The sequence below is a fragment of the Anas platyrhynchos genome, chromosome 1 (genome assembly GCF_047663525.1).
Source record: "Anas platyrhynchos isolate ZD024472 breed Pekin duck chromosome 1, IASCAAS_PekinDuck_T2T, whole genome shotgun sequence".
NCBI classification, from domain to species: Eukaryota; Metazoa; Chordata; class Aves; order Anseriformes; family Anatidae; genus Anas; species Anas platyrhynchos.
Window position 1 is genome coordinate 156,994,871 of NC_092587.1, and position 19,221 is coordinate 157,014,091.

General features: G+C 43.7%; 2 protein-coding genes across 2 annotated transcripts in view; one reads left to right on the forward strand and one right to left on the reverse strand.

The window, feature by feature from the left end:
• The window catches only part of LOC140001296 (uncharacterized), a 739,961-nt gene that overhangs the window by 257,352 nt on the left and 463,388 nt on the right, over positions 1-19,221 (reverse strand). The gene's annotated exons all lie outside the window — the stretch shown is intronic.
• On the forward strand, positions 1,078-1,524 carry LOC101794401 (small ribosomal subunit protein uS12m). Its single transcript, XM_005009004.5, has one exon. It carries the CDS (start codon positions 1,078-1,080, stop codon positions 1,522-1,524), a length of 447 nt encoding a protein of 148 aa, XP_005009061.2.

Here is a 19,221-nt window from a genome sequence, read left to right on the forward strand (position 1 = left end):
TATATCAGTTACTTGGCTAGCTTACTCTACATTTCTTAACACCTTGTCTTTACTTCCCACGATTCTATTCCAAGGATGGCAGCCTTTATTATATCTCTATCTTTCGTTCTATGATGTGTCACTTGTCAAGATCTAAATTTCTAAAAAAAAAAAAAAAAAAAAAAAATGTTAGTAATTGCCTTCATGAGGATGATCTAAACTGCCAACATTTTCTATATGCTTAGATAGCTGAAGGTCCTCTGTGACTCCAGGGGCTAGTATGTAGATTTCTGCTTCCTGTCTGTATGGGAAACTATATTTCTCTGAATTCATGCTCATTGAGTTGAGAGGAGCAAAAAAAATAATTTCTGGTAGCCACAAATATCTACTCGTATACCATTGTTCATCCTTGAAGCCATGTGCAGAAGTCAAATTCAAATTCTTTCAAGTTTTTTTTTTTTCTTTTTTTTTTTTTTTTTTTTAAATATCTTATAGATGATATATTCTTTTTCCATATAATATGTTCAAAACCATGTCTCCACATTCCTATGAGAAGTAGGCTTCTAATCTCTTGGCTCATATAAAATGGGAATCCACCTTCCCATGGATCTGAATACAGATGGAATACTTTAGATATAGTTTAACACAATCTCATTTGTCAGCTTTCTCTTGTGACTTCTTGTTGGCTCTCTGTCTAAACCTTAAAGACAAAATAATCTAGTCAGTGTCTCTGGTCGATGCATTCCTTGCTGTGAGGGTTCCTTAGGCTACCTGCAGGCTAGCCAAGAAGCCTGTAGTATTTCTGGATATTTGAGGCATAACTACTTCCAGAGATTATGTGGTTTGGATAATAACAGATTAGGTGGAATTTGTGAGGGGAGAATCTAGACTTAGGTCTATTCCTATTTTTAGAAGCCCATTCTTCCAACATACTTGACAATAACTTTATGCCTTCTCAGCCTCCTGACCTGGAAGTCTGGGATGGGGAGCAGAAAAAACCCTCCACAGTTCACATGGAAATAGTCAGAGACTTGTTGTTCCACCTGGACTGTCACAAGGGTGGAGGTGCGAGGCCCCAGCAGCGCCGGGTCCCGTAGGATGGCGCTCCGCAATCTGCTGAGGGCCGCGGCCTCCCTGTGCGGCTGCGCTCCCGGGGCGCTGCCCCCCACTGGGAAGCAGCCAGCGGCCCTGGGCTTGCAGCAGGCCGCCGGCATGGCCACCCTGAACCAGATGCACTGGAAGGGCCGGCCTCCGCAGCCCCACGTCAAGCTGGGGCCCACCTTCAGGCAGCTGCAGCTGAAGGGGGTGGTGATCAAAACCCTCATCTGCAAGCCCAAGAAGCCCAACTTGGCCAACCGCAAGTGCGCGCAGGTGCGGCTGAGCAACGGCAAGGAGGTAGTGTGCTTCATCCCCGGCGAGGGCCACAACCTGCAGGAGCACCATGTCGTGCAGGTGCAGGACGGCTGCACGCAGGACCTGCCGGGGGTCAAGATGACCATCGTGAGGGGCAAGTACGACTGCGCACGCATCCAGAAGAAGAAGTAAACAGCAGTGAGAGACAGCGGGGGGGATAACAGGGTTGTTTTTATGCCATTAAAGCCAAGCTCTGAGCTGCCCATAAAATTATATTTAAAAAAAAAAAAAAGGCCATTTGCCGAGGTGATCGGCTCCGGGGCAGATGCGTTCTGCAGCGGAGTGGGGGATTGGTCCAGGCAGGGCTAATTTTTCCAGCATCGAGCCTACTTGAGGGAGCCACTAGGACCTGGCAGCCCTTGTAAGGGAGGCTGACGAGGCGAAGGCGGAGCCAGCAGCGCCCCCTCCCCGGCCGTTCAAAAGCTGCCCCTAGGGAGCGCAAGTGACCAGGAGTGCGGAGAACAGGACGGGCAAACAGAGCGTGGCGCGGCAGAAGGGAGTGGCGCGGCAGTTCGCGCAGGCAGGGCGAGCAGGAAGGGCAGAGCTTATGGAAATGAATGGAAACAGGTCCCTGCTCGACATCGCAGGCGATACCCTCCCCTTCCAGCCACACCTTCCCAGGTGCCCTTACGCAATAGATTTGAGGCCCTGGAGCTTGAGAGACCCGTGGGTGAGGAAGAAGTAGCAAGTGTACCCAGGAGGACGCCTAAGGCAAGGAAGTCGACTCCACACCTCAGGACTGCCTCCACCAAGAAAGAAAGAAGGGTGATTGTTGTGGGCGACTCCCTTCTCAGGGGAACAGAGGGACCTATTTGTCGGCCTGACCCTACCCGTAGGGAAGTCTGCTGCCTCCCTGGGGCCAGGGTCAGGGATGTTGCCAGGAAGCTTCCCAACCTGGTTTGCCCCTCTGACTATTATCCTCTTTTGATAGTCCAGGCAGGTAGTGACGACATTGAAGAGAGAAGCCTGAAGGCTATCAAATGAGACTTTAGGGGACTGGGACGGTTAGTGGATGGAGCGGGAGTGCAGGTGGTGTTTTCGTCCATCCCTACTGTGGCAGGGAGGGGTACAGAGAGGACACGGAAAGCCCACCTGATAAACACGTGGCTCAGGGGCTGGTGCCAACACAGAAATCTTGTTTTTTTTGACCATGGGGCACTTTACTCAGCACCCAGCCTGATGGCCACAGACGGGTCCCTATCTTTTAGGGGAAAATGGTCCTAGCCCAGGAGCTGGCGGGGCTCACTGAGAGGGCTTTAAACTAAGTAAGAAGAAAGATGGGGCTGAAACAAGGCTTGTTGGAGCTGTGCCAGGGGGAACAATGGCAAGGCCAGGGGATAAGGCAATGGCCCAGCTGAAGTGCATCTACACTAATGCACGCAGCATGGGTAACAAACAGGAGGAGCTGGAAGCCATCGTGCAGCAGGCAGGCTATGACTTGGTTGCCATCACGGAGACATGGTGGGACCACTCTCATGACTGGAGTGCTGCAATGCCTGGCTATAAGCTCTCCAGAAGGGACAGGCAGCACTGAAGGTGGGGTGGGGTGGCTCTCTACATTAGAGAGTCTTTCTCTATATTAGAGAGTTCTTTTTTTTATATTAGAGAGGCTGGGAATGACAAGGTCGAGTCCCTTTGGGTTAGGATCGGTGGGGCCAACAAGGCTAGCGTCCTGGTTGGGGTCTGTCATAGGCCGCCGAACCAGGATGAGGAGACGGATGAGGAGTTCTACAGGCAGCTGACAGAAGTTGCGAAATCTTCAGCGCTTGTTCTCGTGGGGGACTTCAACTTCCCTGACATATCCTGGAAGCACAACACAGCTCAGAGAAAGCAATCTAGGAGGTTTCTGGAGAGTGTGGAAGATAGCTTCCTGACGCAGCTGGTTAGTGAGCCTACCAGGGGTGGCGCCCCGCTAGACCTTCTCTTCACAAACAGAGAAGGACTGGTGGGAGATGTGGTGGTCGGAAGCTGTCTTGGGCAGAGTGACCACAAAATGGTGGAGTTCTCTATTCTTGGCGAGGCCAGGAAGGGGACCAGTAAAACCGCTGTATTGGACTTCCAGAAGGCTGAATTTGAGCTGCTAAAGACACTGGTTGGTAGAGTCCCTTGGGAGGCAGTTCTGAAGGGCAGAGGAATCCTGGAAGGCTGGGCACTCTCTAAGAAGGAAAATCTTAATGACACAGGAGCGGTCCGTCCTCATGTGCCCAAAGATGAACCAGTGGGGAGGAAGACCAGCCTGGCTGAACAGAGAGTTGCAGCTTGAGCTTAGGAGAAAAAAGAGGGTTTATAATTTTTGAATAAAAGGTAGGCCACTAGGGAGGACTATAAGGATGTTGCAAGGCTGTGCAGGGACAAAATTAGACAGGCCAAAGCTCATCTGGAGCTCATTCTGGCTACTGCTGTTAAAAACAACGAAAAATCTCTTTACAAATACATCAGCGCAAAATGGAGGACTAAGGAGAATCTCCATCCTTTACTGGATGCGGGGGGAAACCTTGTTACAAAAGATGAGGAAAAGGCCGTGTTGTTTAATGCCTTCTTCGCCTCAGTCTTTAGCGGCAATACTGGTTGTTCTCTGGATACCCAGTACCCTGAGCTGGCAGAAGGGGATGGGGGGAGCAGAATGTAGCCTTCACTATCCATGAGGAAATGGTTGGCGACCTGCTACGGTACTTGGATGTGCGCAAGTTGATGGGGCCAGATGGGATCCACCCGAGGGTACTGAGAGAACTGGCACAGGAGCTGGCCAAGCCGCTTTCCATCATTTATCAGCAGTCCTGGCTATTGGGGGAGGTCCCAGTCGACTGGCAGCTAGCAAACGTGACGCCCATCTTCAACAGGGGCTGGAAGACAGACCTGGTGAACTCTAGGCCTGTCAGTTTGACCTCAGTGCCAGGGAAGCTCATGGAGCAGATCCTCTTGAGAGTCATCCCACGGCACTTGCAGAGCAAGCAGGCAATCAGGCCCAGTCAGCATGGGTATATGAAAGGCAGGTCCTGCTTGACAAACCTCATCTCCTTCTACGACAAAGTGACACGCTGGGTGGATGAGGGAAATGTTGTGGATGTTGTCTACCTTGACTTCAGCAAGGCTTTTGACACAGTTTCCCACAGCATTCTCCTCAAGAAACTGGCTGCTCGTGGCTTGGACTGGCGTACACTTTGTTGGGTTAGAAACTGGCTGGATAGCCAGGCCCAAAGAGTTGTGGTAAATCGAGCCAAATCCACTTGGAGACCAGTCACTAGTGGCATTCCCACAGGGCTCGGTGCTGGGGCCGGTCCTCTTTAATATCTTTATCGATGATCTGGATGAGGGCATTGAGTGCACCCTCAGTAAATTTGCAGGTAACACCAAGTTAGGTGCGTGTGTCGATCTGCTTGAGGGTAGGAAAGCTCTGCAGGAGGATCTGGATAGGCTGCACTGATGGGCTGAGGTCAACTGCATGAAGTTCAACAAGGCCAAGTGCCAGGTCCTGCACCTGGGGCGCAATAACCCCAAGCAAAGCTACAGGCAGGGAGTTGAGTGGTTGGAGAGCTGCCTGGCAGAGAAGGACCTGGGAGTGATGGTTGATAATCGACTGAATATGAGCCAGCAGTATGCTCAGGTGGCCAAGAAGGCCAATGGCATCCTGGCTTGTATCAGAAACAGTGTGACCAACAGGGCTAGGGAGGTGATCGTCCACTGTACTCGGCTCTGGTGAGGCCGCACCTCAAGTACTGTTTTGGGCCCCTCGCTACAAGAAGGACATCAAGGTGCTTGAGCGGGTCCAGAGAAGGGCGACGAAGCTGGTGAGAGGCCTGGAGAACAAGTCCTACGAGGAGCGGCTGAGGGAACTGGGCTTGTTTGGCCTGGAGAAAAGGATGCTCAGGGGTGACCTTATCGCTCTCTAAAGATACCTCAAAGGAGGCTGTAGTGAGGTGGGGGTTGGCCTGTTCTCCCACGTGCCTGGTGACAGGACAAGGGGGAACAGGCTAAAGTTGCGCCAGGGGAATTTTAGGTTGGATCTTAAGAAGAACTTCTTTACCGAAAGGGTTGTGAGGCATTGGAACAGGCTGCCCAGGGAGGTGGTGGAGTCACCATCTGTGGAGGTCTTTAAAAGACATTTAGATGTAGAGCTTAGGGATATGGTTTAGTGGGGACTGTTAGGGTTAGGTCAGAGGTTGGACTTGATGATCTTGAGGTCTCTTCTAACCTAGAAATTCTGTGATTCTGTGATTCTGTGATTCTGTGATCCATGGAGGTCCGAGATGACTGGAGACATGCTAATGTGATGCCCATCTATAAGAAGGGTCATAAGGAGGACCCAGGGAACTACAGGTCTGTCAGCATGTGCCAGGTAAAGTGATGGAAAAAGGTCATCCTTTATGAAATCATGGAACATATGGAGGACAGCTGAAGGATCAGGCCCAGTCAGCATTGGTTCATGAAAGGCAAGTCCTGTCTGACCAACCTCATCTCCTTCTATGTCTGGGTGACCTGCCTGGTGGATGAGGGAAAGCCTGTTGATGTGTCTTCCTAGACTTCAGCAAGGCTTTTGACAGTCTCCCACAGTATTCCTGGAGAAGCTGGCAGCCCATGGCTTGGACAGATAAACTCTTTGCTGGGTTAAAAATTGCCTGGATGGCTGGGCCTATAGTGGAGTGGTGAACAGAGTGAAATACAGCTGGCAGCCGGTCAGCAGTGGTGTTCCCCAGGGTTCGTTGTTGGGACCCACCCTCTTTAACATCTTTATTGATGATTTGGATGAGGGAATTGAATGCACCCTTAGTACGTTTGCAGGTGACAACAAGTTGGGGGGAAGTGTTGATCTGCTGGAGGGTAGGGAGACCATGCAGGGGGACCTGGAGAGGATGGGTTAATGATCAGAGGCCAATGAGTTGAGGTTCAACATGACTAAGTGCCGTGCACTTTGGCCACAACAACCCCATGCAATGCTAGAGGCTTGGAGCAGAATGGCTGTAAAGCTGTGCAGAGGAAAAGGATCTGGGGGTGTTGGTTGACGTCAACATGAGCCAGTGGTGTGGCCAGGTGGCCAAGAAGGCCAACAATATTCTGGCTTGTATCAGGAACAGTGTAGCCAGCAAGACCAGGGAAGTGATCATCCACTTGTATTCCTCTCTGGTAAGGCCACACCCCGACTACTGTGTTCAGTTTCCTCACTACAAGAAGGACATTGAGGCCCTGGAATATGTCCAGAGAAGGGCTATGAAGCTGATGAAGAGCCTGTAACACAAGTCTTATGAAGACTGGCTGAGGGAACTGGGGTTGTTTAGTTTGGATAAGAGGAGATTCAGGGGAAATCTGTTTGCTCTCTACAACCACCTGAAAGGAAGTTGTTGGAAGCTGGAAGTCGACCTCTTCTCACAGGTCCCTGAGTTGTGCCAAGGGAGGTTTAGGTTGGAAATTAGGAGAAATTTCTTCTCAGAAAGAGTGATCAGGCATTGGAATGGGTTGCCCAGGGAGGTGGTGGGGTCACCATCCCTGGGGGTGTTCAAGTAAAGGTTGGACCTGGTGTTTAGGGACATGGTTTAGTGGGTGACATAGGTAGTAGGGTGATGGTTGTACCAGATGACCTTGAAGGTCTTTTCCAACCTTAATGATTCTATGATTTCCTGAAATGTTACTTTTAATTCTCTGACTTCCACTTCAGTTGCAAGGAGGGAAATGTATAACTTTTATATTATGGTTGAGTCTTTTATTTTGTTTTGCTTTATTTTGTTTTTCCTGCAGTCTTCAGAACATGAAGGGCTAGGCCTGATCCACTGGTTGTCCTGTATTTGCCAGGTGATGGCAGTCAAGATGATCAGTTCCATAACTTTCCTTGGCACCAAGTTCAAAATTACAGGTCCGTAGTTCCCTTCCAGCCCTTCTTGTAGATGGGTATCATATTTGTTAACCTCCAGTCAACTGGGTCTTCCCCTGATAGCCAGAGCTGCTGATAAATGAAAGCAACTTGGAAAGCAACCTGGTGAGCACTTCTGACAGCCCACTTAGTACCTGAGAATGGATCACATCTGATGCCATAGACTTGTGTACATCTAAATGTTGCAGCAGATCACTAATCATTTCCACTTGGGTTAGGGGGGACTTCATTCCACTTCCCATCTTTCTCTTCCATCTCATGGGGCTTGGTACCTGGAGAACAAGTGGTCTTATTACTAAAAACATAGGCAAAGAATGCATTGAATATCTCAGCCTTCCTCTCATCTCTTGTCACTATGTTTCCCTCAGCATCTGTTAAAGGATGGAGATTTTCCTTAGTCCTCTTTTTGTTACTAATGCTATAGAAGCTTTTTATTATTATTATTATATATATTATTGACTTATATATTATTATATATATTATTGACTTGGACTGGCGCACGCTTCGTTGGGTTAAAAACTGGCTGGATAGCCAGGCCCAAAGAGTCGTGGTGAATGCAGTCAAGTCCAGTTGGAGGCCAGTCACTAGTGGCATCCCCCAGGGCTCGGTACTGGGGCCGGTCCTCTTTAATATCTTCATCAATGATCTGGACGAGGGCATTGAGTGCGCCCTCAGTAAGTTTGCAGATGACACCAAGCTATGCACATGTGTCAATCTGCTCGAGGGTAGGAAGGCTCTGCAGGAGGATCTGGATAGGCTGCACTGATGGGCTGAGGTCAACTGCATGAAGTTCAACAAGGCCAAGTGCCGGGTCCTGCACCTGAGGCGCAATAACCCCAAGCAGAGCTACAGGCTGGTGTCATGGTTCCGCTCGAGTGGGCAGCCGAGCTCCACCACAGCCGCTCTCTCACTCCCCCTCCTCAAAGAGGAATGGGGAGAAAATATGTGAAAAGGGCTCAAGGATTGAGATAAGGATGAGAAAATCACGCAATAATTATTGTAACGGGCAAAATAGACTCAGCATAAGAAGACAGATAGTAAGATTTATTGCTCATTACTAACAAGCTAGAGAAGTGAGAAACAAAGGAAAGAAACCAAAAGCACCTCCCCCCCATCCACCCTCTTCCACCTCCTCCCCCTGAGCGGCGCAGGGGAACGGGGGAATGGGGGTTATGGTCAGTCTACAACACTTCTTCTCTGCCGCTCCTTCTCGGTCACTCTCGTCCCCTGTGTTGTGGGGTCCCACCCACGGGATGCAGTCCTTGACGAACTGATCCGGCGTGGGCTTCCCACAGGCAGCAGCTCTTCCAGAACTGCTCCAGATATGGGTCCGTACCACGGGGTCCATCCCTCAGGAGAAAACTGCTCCAACCTGGCTCCCCTACGGGCAGCAGCTCCTGCCAGATCACCTGCTCCTGCGTGGGCTCCTCTCCATGGGCTACAGGTCCGGCCCGGAATCTGCTCCGGCAGGGGTCTTCCACAGGCGGCAGCCTCCGTCGGTGCAGGGCCACCTGCTCCACCGTGGTCTCCTCCACAGGCTGCAGCATGGAACTCTGCTCCACCGTGGTACTCCATGGGCTGCAGGGGGACATCCTGCTTCACCATGGTCCTCACCACAGGCCGCAGGGGACTTCTGCTCCGGTGCCTGGAGCACCTCTCCCTCTCCTTCTACACTGACCTTGGCACCTGCAAGGCTGTTTCTCACTCCCTTGACTCTCCCGGCTGCTGTGTGGCGCAGCGTTTTTTCCCTGTCTTAAATATGCTCTCACAGAGGCGCAAAACAACATCGCTTATTGGCTCAGATTTGGAAAACAATGGGGCCCTTCCCAAACATGGGGAAGCTTCTAGATCTTTCTCACAGAAACCACCCCTATGGTCCCCTGTTACCAAAACCTTGCCACGTAAACCCACTACAGCTGGGAGATGAGTGGTTGGAGAGCTGCCAGGCAGAGAAGGACCTGGGAGTGATGGTGGACAGTCAGCTGAATATGAGCCAGCAGTGTGCACAGGTGGCCAAGAAGGCCAATGGCATCCTGGCTTGTATCAGAAACAGTGTGACCAACAGGGCTAGGGAGGTGATCGTCCCCCTGTACTCGGCTCTGGTGAGGCCGCACCTCAAGTACTGTGTTCAGTTTTGGGCCCCTTGCTACAAGAAGGACATCGAGGTGCTTGAGCGAGTCCAGAGAAGGGCGACGAAGCTGGTGAGAGGCCTGGAGAACAAGTCCTACGAGGAGCGGCTGAAGGAGCTGGGCTTGTTCAGCCTAGAGAAGAGGAGGCTCAGGGGTGACCTTATCGCTCTCTAAAGATACCTCAAAGGAGGCTGTAGTGAGGTGGGGGTTGGCCTGTTCTCCCACGTGCCTGGTGACAGGACGAGGGGGAATGGGCTAAAGTTGCGCCAGGGGAGTTTTAGGTTAGATGCTAGGAAGAACTTCTTTACTGAAAGGGTTGTTAGACATTGGAACAGGCTGCCCAGGGAGGTGGTGGAGTCACCATCTGTGGAGGTCTTTAAAAGACGTTTAGATGTAGAGCTTAGGGATATGGTTTAGTGGGGACTGTTAGGGTTAGGTCAGAGGTTGGACTTGATGATCCTGAGGTCTCTTCCAACCTAGAAATTCTGTGATTCTGTGATTATTATTATTATTATTATATTTTTATTTTATTTTATTTTATTTTATTTTATTTTATTTTATTTTATTTTATTTTATTGTCTTTAACAGCAGTAGCCAAATTAAATTCCATTTGGGCTTTTGCCTTTATAATTTTCTACATGCATAGCCTCACTACATCTTTGTGGTCCTTCTGAGAGATCTGGCCCTTCTTCTAAAGGTCATAATCTTTCTCTCTCTCTCTCTCTCTTTCTCTCTCTCTCTCTTTATTATTATTATTTTTTTCCCCTGAGTTCCAGCCAAAGCTCTCTGCTCAGGCAGGCCACTGGCTCCTCTTTCAGCACTTGGGAATAGACTGCTCCTGCACCTTTCAGACTTCCTCCTTGAAGAGTGCCCAGGCTTCTTGGACTCCTTTGTTCTCAATACAAGAACTTTATGTATAATAAAACTGTAAAAATAAATCCCATATTCATGAAAACTTGAAAGTTTTTCTTGCTTGATTTTTTTTTTTTTTTTTTTTTTTTGATATTTTATTGATATTTATTCTGTCTAGTTCTCTTGGTATTCCTCCTAGCAAACAAATCACAAAAAGCTATTTTGGCGTGGAGACTGTAGGTACTATATATTCCCACATGTTTATTAGAAAAGAAGGAAAAAGATTATCTAGAAATATAATTCATTTATCCTTTCTTATAAAACTTTTCAAATACATATTATGTAAGCATTCTGAACAGATGAGAACAATGTGTAACTCTGGTTACACTACATAGCCTGCTTACAGCACATCTAGTAATTAAATATTATTGTTTAATTTATTGCCACTTTTGCATTTTTGTTGAATTAATGGTATTTAATGAGAAGAAAAATGGTACCAAACAAAAGCAAAAAAAAAAAAAAAAAAAAAAGCATACCAACAACCAACCAATCAACACAAAGCCCAACCACAACCAAACAACAACAAAAAAATTTATTTCTGTTTTCAAAGATTATTGGTATACCAAATTAAAATATACAATACAATTTTATTATGATAAGAGCTGATTAAACTGTTCATCAAATACTTTTTCCAATGTTAACAGGAAGTCTGTAGGAAATGTGCATGTGAAACTTTGTATTGTTTATAACATGTAAAGGATTAAATGTGAGATATTGTATTTCATACCATAGTAACTGAGTTAGAAGTAAATGGAAGGTTGCACCCTTTTGTTTTATTTCAAATAAAAGGGTGTTTAGTTTCTGCATTTCCTTTCTGTATTTCAGGTTTCTTTACAGAAAAAAAAAAAAAAAAAATTGCTGTCAGGGAATATTTTGCTGCAGCTCCTGTTACAATGGATCACAGAATAATTCAGGTTGATCTCCATTGCAATCTCCTGCTAAAAGTTGGCTCAGCTATGAGATCAGACTAGGCTGCTTAGGAATTTATTCTCTGAGGTCTTGAAAATATCTGAGGATCTTTTATGTTGGCTACTCAAACTGGCAATTTATGGTTAATATTTGAAAATTCTTGTCATGTACTCATATACAATGATTACTGTGACTATAACTCATTTTCTACCCTTTATATAACTCATTTATATTCTGACTAGCCTGCTTCAGGCCAGTTCAAGAACCCCTAATTTGTGCAGGGAACTGTTAAAATACATATTATTTTTACCCTGGAAAATAGTGTAGTGTGATAGGATTAGATCTGTGGAGTTAAAGCCTCTCAGAGTGCTTTATCTGTCCAATGGAAAGAAAGACTGGAGCCCATTCAGTTCAGTCCAATTTTATATTAAACCACAAGATGCAGTTTTCAGGCTCCAAGGTCAGTATGCAGTGCAAATCAAAGCACAGCAGTAGTACAGTAAGTGAGGAAATCCAGGAGATTTGCTCCAGAAACTACAACCTGATCCAAACTAAAAGAAAATGTTATAATATCCTAAGTATAAACATAAATTATCCCTATGTGAGGAAGGAACTGAACTGGCTTAAATGTTCTCAGTCATTGAACAAGATGTTTAGAGATGACCAGTAGAAAGCAGTAGATGAACAAACACAGAATCTAGTCCTCTTCTTAGACATTGTGATGATGGTATTAGTATTCATCTTTTTAGTAACTTTTCAACAGAACTGCTTAGAAGGACCTTCAGGTCCTCTACAGGTTGTTTCCATCACTTATGTTTAAATTTCAGTACTGTGTAGCTAAGATTATATGTTTCGTGGGATCTGGAGGACAACAATTATGCAAATTTTAATTATAACCTATATATTTTTCTTATCTAAGAAAATAAATATTCTGAAGTCTCGCCCCTGCTTCTTTTATCTAATGTTGGTCTAATGTAAGACATAAAACACTCTAATGACAAAACTACTGGGATCTGATCTCCTCCCTTGTTCTTCCCATTCCAGCTTTTTCTATCCCTCTAGTTCTTCTCACCCCAACACTCCACCCCACACCCTCACACTCCTTTGGCCATATCTCTCACACAAAACCTTGCAAGAAGCAGGTAAGCAGGTACTAATTACTTTGAAACACTAGGCTTCTAGTGTTTTAGGAGAAGGAGGAAGGCAGGGAAGGCAGGAAATGATGGCGATGCATAAAAGAAGGTGGAAGGTGGATGGGGGAAAGATGTTTTTAGTTTCTAGTAGTCTTTAGTAGTTTTGATAGTAATAGGTAATATATTCCCTTCCATAATAGTAGTTGATTCCCAGTATACTTCGATTCCTCTTCAGTATCAGCAATAGAAGCTTTTGTAAGCAGGATACAGAAACTGAATGCCTAGGTACCATGTGCTTCTTGAATGCCAGTCCTTGAAAAGATGGAACATAAAGTAGGTAAAAAGTTACGGTAAATATGACATTATGTGGTAAGCATGAAGCAGTATGAAAAGTTATGTTGGAAAACTGTTCTCAAGCAGAAATAAATGACAGAGTTACTGATCAAAGGTGTAATTTCAATTTGCAGCAAAGCACTTCGAGACTTGAAGGTAATTTAGAAAAAATAATTTGGTTAGTTAATGCTGATCAAAGGACACCTATTTGTAGGACTGTGAAACTGAAGAACAACTGGGACAAAGTGAAATGTTAACTGTCTCCTATATAGATATAGAGAATAGTATCATGTTGATGAGTTATTTTGTTTGATATCTAACAAAAGTAGAAAAAGCAAAACAAAGAATTGTAATCCCAGGAACTAATCTCTTCTGGGCTTATTATCTTGATACTTTCCATGAGTTTTCCCAATTTATTTGCAGGTGTGGACTCAAAATGGAGACATTCCAGGTCTCAAAAATACTTTGAGGAGGGCAGAATAACATTTCCTGAAAGTCTTGAAGTCTTGTTAAAATGTTATGGAGACAAATGCTTTTTTTTTTTTTTTTTGGTGAAAGCGTGATACTATTTACTTACATTAAATATAAGATGTGCAGCACTTGCCAGATCCTCCTCCTTGCCAGACCTGATGCAAGTTGTTCATTCTCTATTTCATACTTACACATTTGATTCATTTGATTTTTTTTTTCTGCTTATTGGTGGGATTTGTCCTTTTAAGATTTCACCTTATTGACTTCAGACCATTTCTTCATATTATCAGAATCATTTTGAGTTCTAAAATTGCACTCCAGAGTGCTTGAGATCCCTGCTGTTTGATGTCATTTGAAAAGGTTTAAGTGCACTCTCTAATTCTATGCAAATTACAGTTGAAAACACTGAACAAAACAAATTCGAGCATAGGTCCCTGTGAATACACATTAGAAATACAGTTTGATAGCACTTCAAGTTGTTCAGTTGATTATATATATGCCTACCTTTTCTTTTTCTCATCTACTTTATCAGCGTTGTTTTTGTTTTGTTGTTTTGTTTATGAAAACACCATTTGGGAGTTCCTCTACAGTCAAGAAAAATGAGGTTTATTATTTCTTTTATGAGTTTTGCCAGTTTTTTGTTTGTTTTTTTTTTTTTTTGTGTGTGTGTGTTTGTGTGTGTTATGTTTTCACTAAAGAAAATTATTTTGATACAGTTAATTCTTGACAAATTCTTACTTGATGACTCCTGAGTACTCTATTTTTATTTTATCTGCATAATTTTATTATGTTTAGATATTTACAAACTGAGTATTTAAAGATTTTAATTAACTGAACATTCACAGACTTTATTGTTATTTTCTTCAGCATTGAAGCTAAATTTGCTTTTTTTTTCTTTCCTTCCTTCCTTCCTTCCTTCCTTCCTTCCTTCCTTCCTTCCTTCCTTCCTTCCTTCCTTCCTTCCTTCCTTCCTTCCTTCCTTCCTTCCTTCCTTCCTTCCTTCCTTCCTTCCTTCCTTCCTTCCTTCTTTTCATATATTCTGCAGTGTTGAAGCTATTAACTAATTTCAGTGTCCTTTTTTTTCTCAACTTTACATATTCTCCCCTAATATTTCTCCATCTAAACCTGCAACTTCTGAAAGACCTAAACAATTCAAAGTTTATTTTAGAGGAGGTCAGCAACTGGTAGGATAAACAGTCAAGTTCATATTTTCCTAGAAAGGTGAATCTTTCATATTAATCCTTAACTGAGAATTGCAAAACATTCTTGTGTAGGACTTTATGGAGAAGAACAAAAATGTTTCTTCTTTCATTAATCTTCTGCTTTCTATCTTGAACATTAGATCTGAAACAAAACAAAACAAAACAAACAAACAAAAAAAGCACTAATTTCCATCCCACTGCATTGTAATTCTTGTAGTTATAAAGAAAAGATAAATAATAATAAATAATAGAACCATAGAAGCAGAGCAGCTCAGGTTGAAAGAGGCTTCAAAAGATCATCTACTCCAAACTTTCATGGGAAAAGGGAGCCTAGATGAAATTATCTTGCACCCTGTATAGTCACACCTTGAAAACCTCCAGTGATGGGAATTCTACTATGTCCCCAGAGAGATAGTTCCAGTGATTGTTTTCACTGTAAAAAAAATTGTTTCTTATGTCAATAGAAAACCTTTCCTGGTTCAGCTTGTACATGCTGTCCCTTGTTTTCTACATGTGAAGGGAGATACTTATCCTCTTTGTAGGTACTCTTCAAATACTGGAATATTGTAATGAAGTCTTCCCTGAGCCTCCTGTTTTCCAGGGTGAGAAGACCTAACTGCTGTAGTCTTTCCTCATAAAGCAGGTTCTCTACCCTTTTGATCATTTTTGTAGCCCTTCTTTGGGCCTTCTCCATCTGTGTCTTTCTGTGGAAACCAGAACTGGACACAGTTCTTGAGGTACAGCCTGACAAGCTTTGAGTAGAGTAGTGTGATCACATCTCTATCTCTGCTAGTAAAGCCCTGCAGATGCAATACAGGATCTGATTTGCCTCCGTGCCTGAAGTGGAATTCTGCTGACTCATGCTGACTTGCTGACACAAGGACCCTCAACTCTCTTTCAACAAGGCTGTTCCCCACCTACACAAATCTTACGGTGTCCAAGGTGCAGGACCTTCCACTTGTCTTTGTTAAACTTCATATAGTTTCTTCTTGCTCACTCTACTAGTCTTTTTGTAAGATGGTTCACCCTTCCGAAGTGTCTGTGGTGTAAATGCCTGAAGTAACTAGGAAAATAAAACCAACATTCACACTTTTAAGGAAAAGGTACAGCATTGAAGAGGCTTTCAGGGTAGGGCATAACTGCATTATCTGAGCATTCCCTAGGCTCCCAACCTTAGATGCTATCGCGCTGGGGAAACTTGGTGTGCTAGCTCTAAGGAACACCACGGAGCGTAGAGTGGAGTGGAGACACCACGGCTAGGCTCTGTAATCAGGTGGGGTCTCAATTGTTCTTGTGCACAAAGCTGCACTTTTTGCCACCCTAAGCCAAAGACCTGTCATGTTTTGACAAATGCTGTACCCTAGTGTACTTTTTGCTCATTATAATATCATTATAATACCAAAACACACCTCCATCCCAAAAGCTACCCGCCTCCAAGGTGCGACCACCCCTCACCGAGCATGCGCTCTGAATTTCTCGGAGCCTATTACTTTAAACGGAGACGGGAAAACTTTACACCAATCATAACTAAGATATGCTTGACTAGAGCCACTCAAGCTCCACCTAAAAGATAGAAAATAATTTAAATTGGCCCAAGAGAGAGGGGATGTTAGGGAAGATACCACCGTCAGGGGAGATACCATCCCGAGGACATACAGCATCCTTAGGACCTCCTGACTCCTGGGATCGGTCGACGGGCTGAGCCTCTCTTCCCCCCCCATTGGGACGCCTTTGGGTGAGATCTGAATATTTGCTTATAAATCTCTATATAGAGTCTTTGATCCTTTTAACGCGTTTATTTCTAGGCTGTGCACCCATAACACCTATAACACCTATAACACCTGTAACACCTGTAACATCTATACCATCTATAACATCTGTAACACCTATAACACCTATAACATCTGTAACACCTATAACACCTGTCACATCTGTAACACCTATAACACCTGTGCATTTCATGCATACTAGCTTGCTTTTGCAGACAGTCACTATCGCCGGCAATCCAAAAGAACCTGATTATCTGTTGCTGCAATAAACCATACTTGATTGCATTGTGATAGCTCTCATTAATGCAACTAGGGTGAGGGTGGTTATCCGTGATAGTTCAGTGTTCTGAATCTAACCAGACCCCCAGACGGTTAATGCATTTTTGGTGAATGTCTGAACGGACCCCCAGGTGGTTAATACGTTTTTGGTGAATGTCTGAGCGGACCCCCAGGCGGTTATTACGTTTTTGGTGAATGTCCGAACGGACCCCCAGTTTTGGTGAATGTCCGACTGGTTCAGTACTCTGAATCCAAACGGGCCCGTAACGGTTAATCAGCTACACCCCTTTAACGCGACAGTGTCCACCTCAGTTAATTGTCATCAGCAAATTTGCTGAGGGTGCTTTCAGTCCTATCATTCAGATCATTAATGAAGATGAACATGAGAGCTAGGATTGATCCCTGGGGTACCCCACTTATGACAGACCACCAGCTTGGGTGAAAAGCATTGATCACCACTTTCAATGGTTTCAATGGTTTCTGAGGTATCTATATTTTGAAATTTAATTTTTCAACAAGGTTTGATATAAACTCAAGCCATGTTTAAAATATATATTGTATTTTTTCTATTGATACGTTCTTCTGAAGATTGGCATTGTTCTGTATTTAAAATCTTGCTTATACTTCAAAAACTAAGATAGTTCTTTTCCTCCTTTCTGAGACCAAAATTAACTATTGTAGCTGTAGAGTACTTACTTAAATAAGGAATTTTTTTTTTTAATTTTTATTATTTATTTTTTTTTTGCTAACAAGTCTCTGAGGCTCTTTCCATTTGTTGTAATAAGTATCTCCATGCGAAGCTGCTTATTAATATGCACATTCAGTGCTGTGTTTCTGTTGTCAAAACAATGCATGCAATAATGCAAAACAATTAATGCAATAATGCTCTTTCACCTCAAAGTTTTTACTTTATCAAGAAATAATTTCTAACAGGAAGGAAAAAAAAAGTTATTTAGTAATTTGTTTAATTAATCTTGTTTCTCTCAAATGAGGAAGAAAAAACTATAAATTCATCTACATATATGTAATGTTTATATGTTCATAGAATAGAATATATATTGATGACGCTCAGAAAAACTGAAAGGACTTGTAAGATTTGGGGTTTTCTTTTTTTTCCCCCGTTTCTTAGCTATACCTAGGCTCACTAAATTCTGACTGATGTCTAGCTGAATCACATGTTCAGAAAACATGGCGTGCAGTATAATGGTGTAAAAGCTGATTGAAATAGGACTCTGAGTGTTTTTTGTTGTATCCTATGAGACATGGCTCAGATAGACTTCATATGCCAGCATATTATCCAGGGTTACACAGCCATGCAAGCATATCAGCCAGAGTTTAGGATGCTGCTCAGTATTCTCTGCTCTGTGGCACTGGGTGGGACCTTACATTATGGAACCAGAAGGCAAGTTACCTGACCTAAGTCTGTGATGAGACATCTTAATAAGAATAAATGCTATTGGCAGTGCCTCATCATCAAGTTCATCCGTATGGTAAGAAGCTAACTATAGACCTTAAGCTTATCTGTGGTATACCCATAAGCCTAACTGAAGTATAGGTTTCCACAAAAATGTAAGCAACAGGTTAATTTGGGCTCAATTACAGACAAAATATAGCACACATTTACTAAATGTAAACTCCATCTTGAACATGTACTGAATTTTTTCCTGTCTGCTGTGAATTCCAGTTCCTGATACACGTAAGCCATTCTATATAGAAGGATCTCCACAGTGTCTCAGGGTGAGGTATTGGTTTAACATGAAGTAAATACCATTGTCAACGTCACTATACAGAATGTTAGGTTTTCTGACTAAAGGCTGATGCAGTTAAACGCAGAGACCCTGCAAGATCAGAGGAACAATGACAGATCATGAACCGTGGGAACTGAATAAACTACTCAAATAAAAAACAAAAAACCAAACAAACAAAACAAAACAAAAAAAAAAAAAAAAAAAAAAAAACATCAAAAGAGAATGATTAGGCCATTGCCCCCAGTGTGAGCTCATCAAATGGTCAAGAAAGTAAAATTGCTTTGAAACATTTTGGGACTAGTGCCTAAGAAAACCTTGGATTTATTATGAAATTCATGGAGTAAATGAATTTTGGTACTGTACAAAACTTAAATAGGTTGTCTCAGGGAAAAGACCAAAGGCAGGAAAAAGGATTGAGTAAGGTAGAACAGGAAGCAGCAACCACTGGCAAATAAAGGGAAAAAAAATAATAATATAATATATATATAATATATATATAATATATATAATAATATATATAAATATAATGTAAAATAATATGTTCTGATAACCTGCTTGGCTTACTCTCTCTCTACCTCTCTTTGCCTTTCTGACAGAGCCCTGTGTCTGATTGACAGAATTTGCCCTGTCTTCTCATTGAATAGTATTTTTGACACTTTTCTGTGTGGTAGAGCCCCATTTTGAGTGTATGTGTGTTTGTGTAACAGCTAGAAAACTTCAAGTTGGACTAGTCAGAGTAGGATATTTTATTACAATTACAAGCATCTGCAGAGAGGGGCCTTAGATCAAGGGTCCATCTGCCCAGAAGGATACCAGGGTATGAGGAAACTGGAAGATACTGGAAGTGTCTGAGGAACACTTATAGCATAGACAGAAACTTGTATGTGAGTCACTGCTAGTGAACTTGACATAGTTAGAGATAGTGAGTGGATAAGGGTTATGTGGTCTTGACATAGACATTGGACAGATATCTGTGATATCAGATATTGTTTGTGCCATTATTTGAGGGATCTATGAATGCAGGTGTGTTTGTGAATCAAGAAAATGAGAGCAACTGATCAGTCTGACAGTGCCCAACATT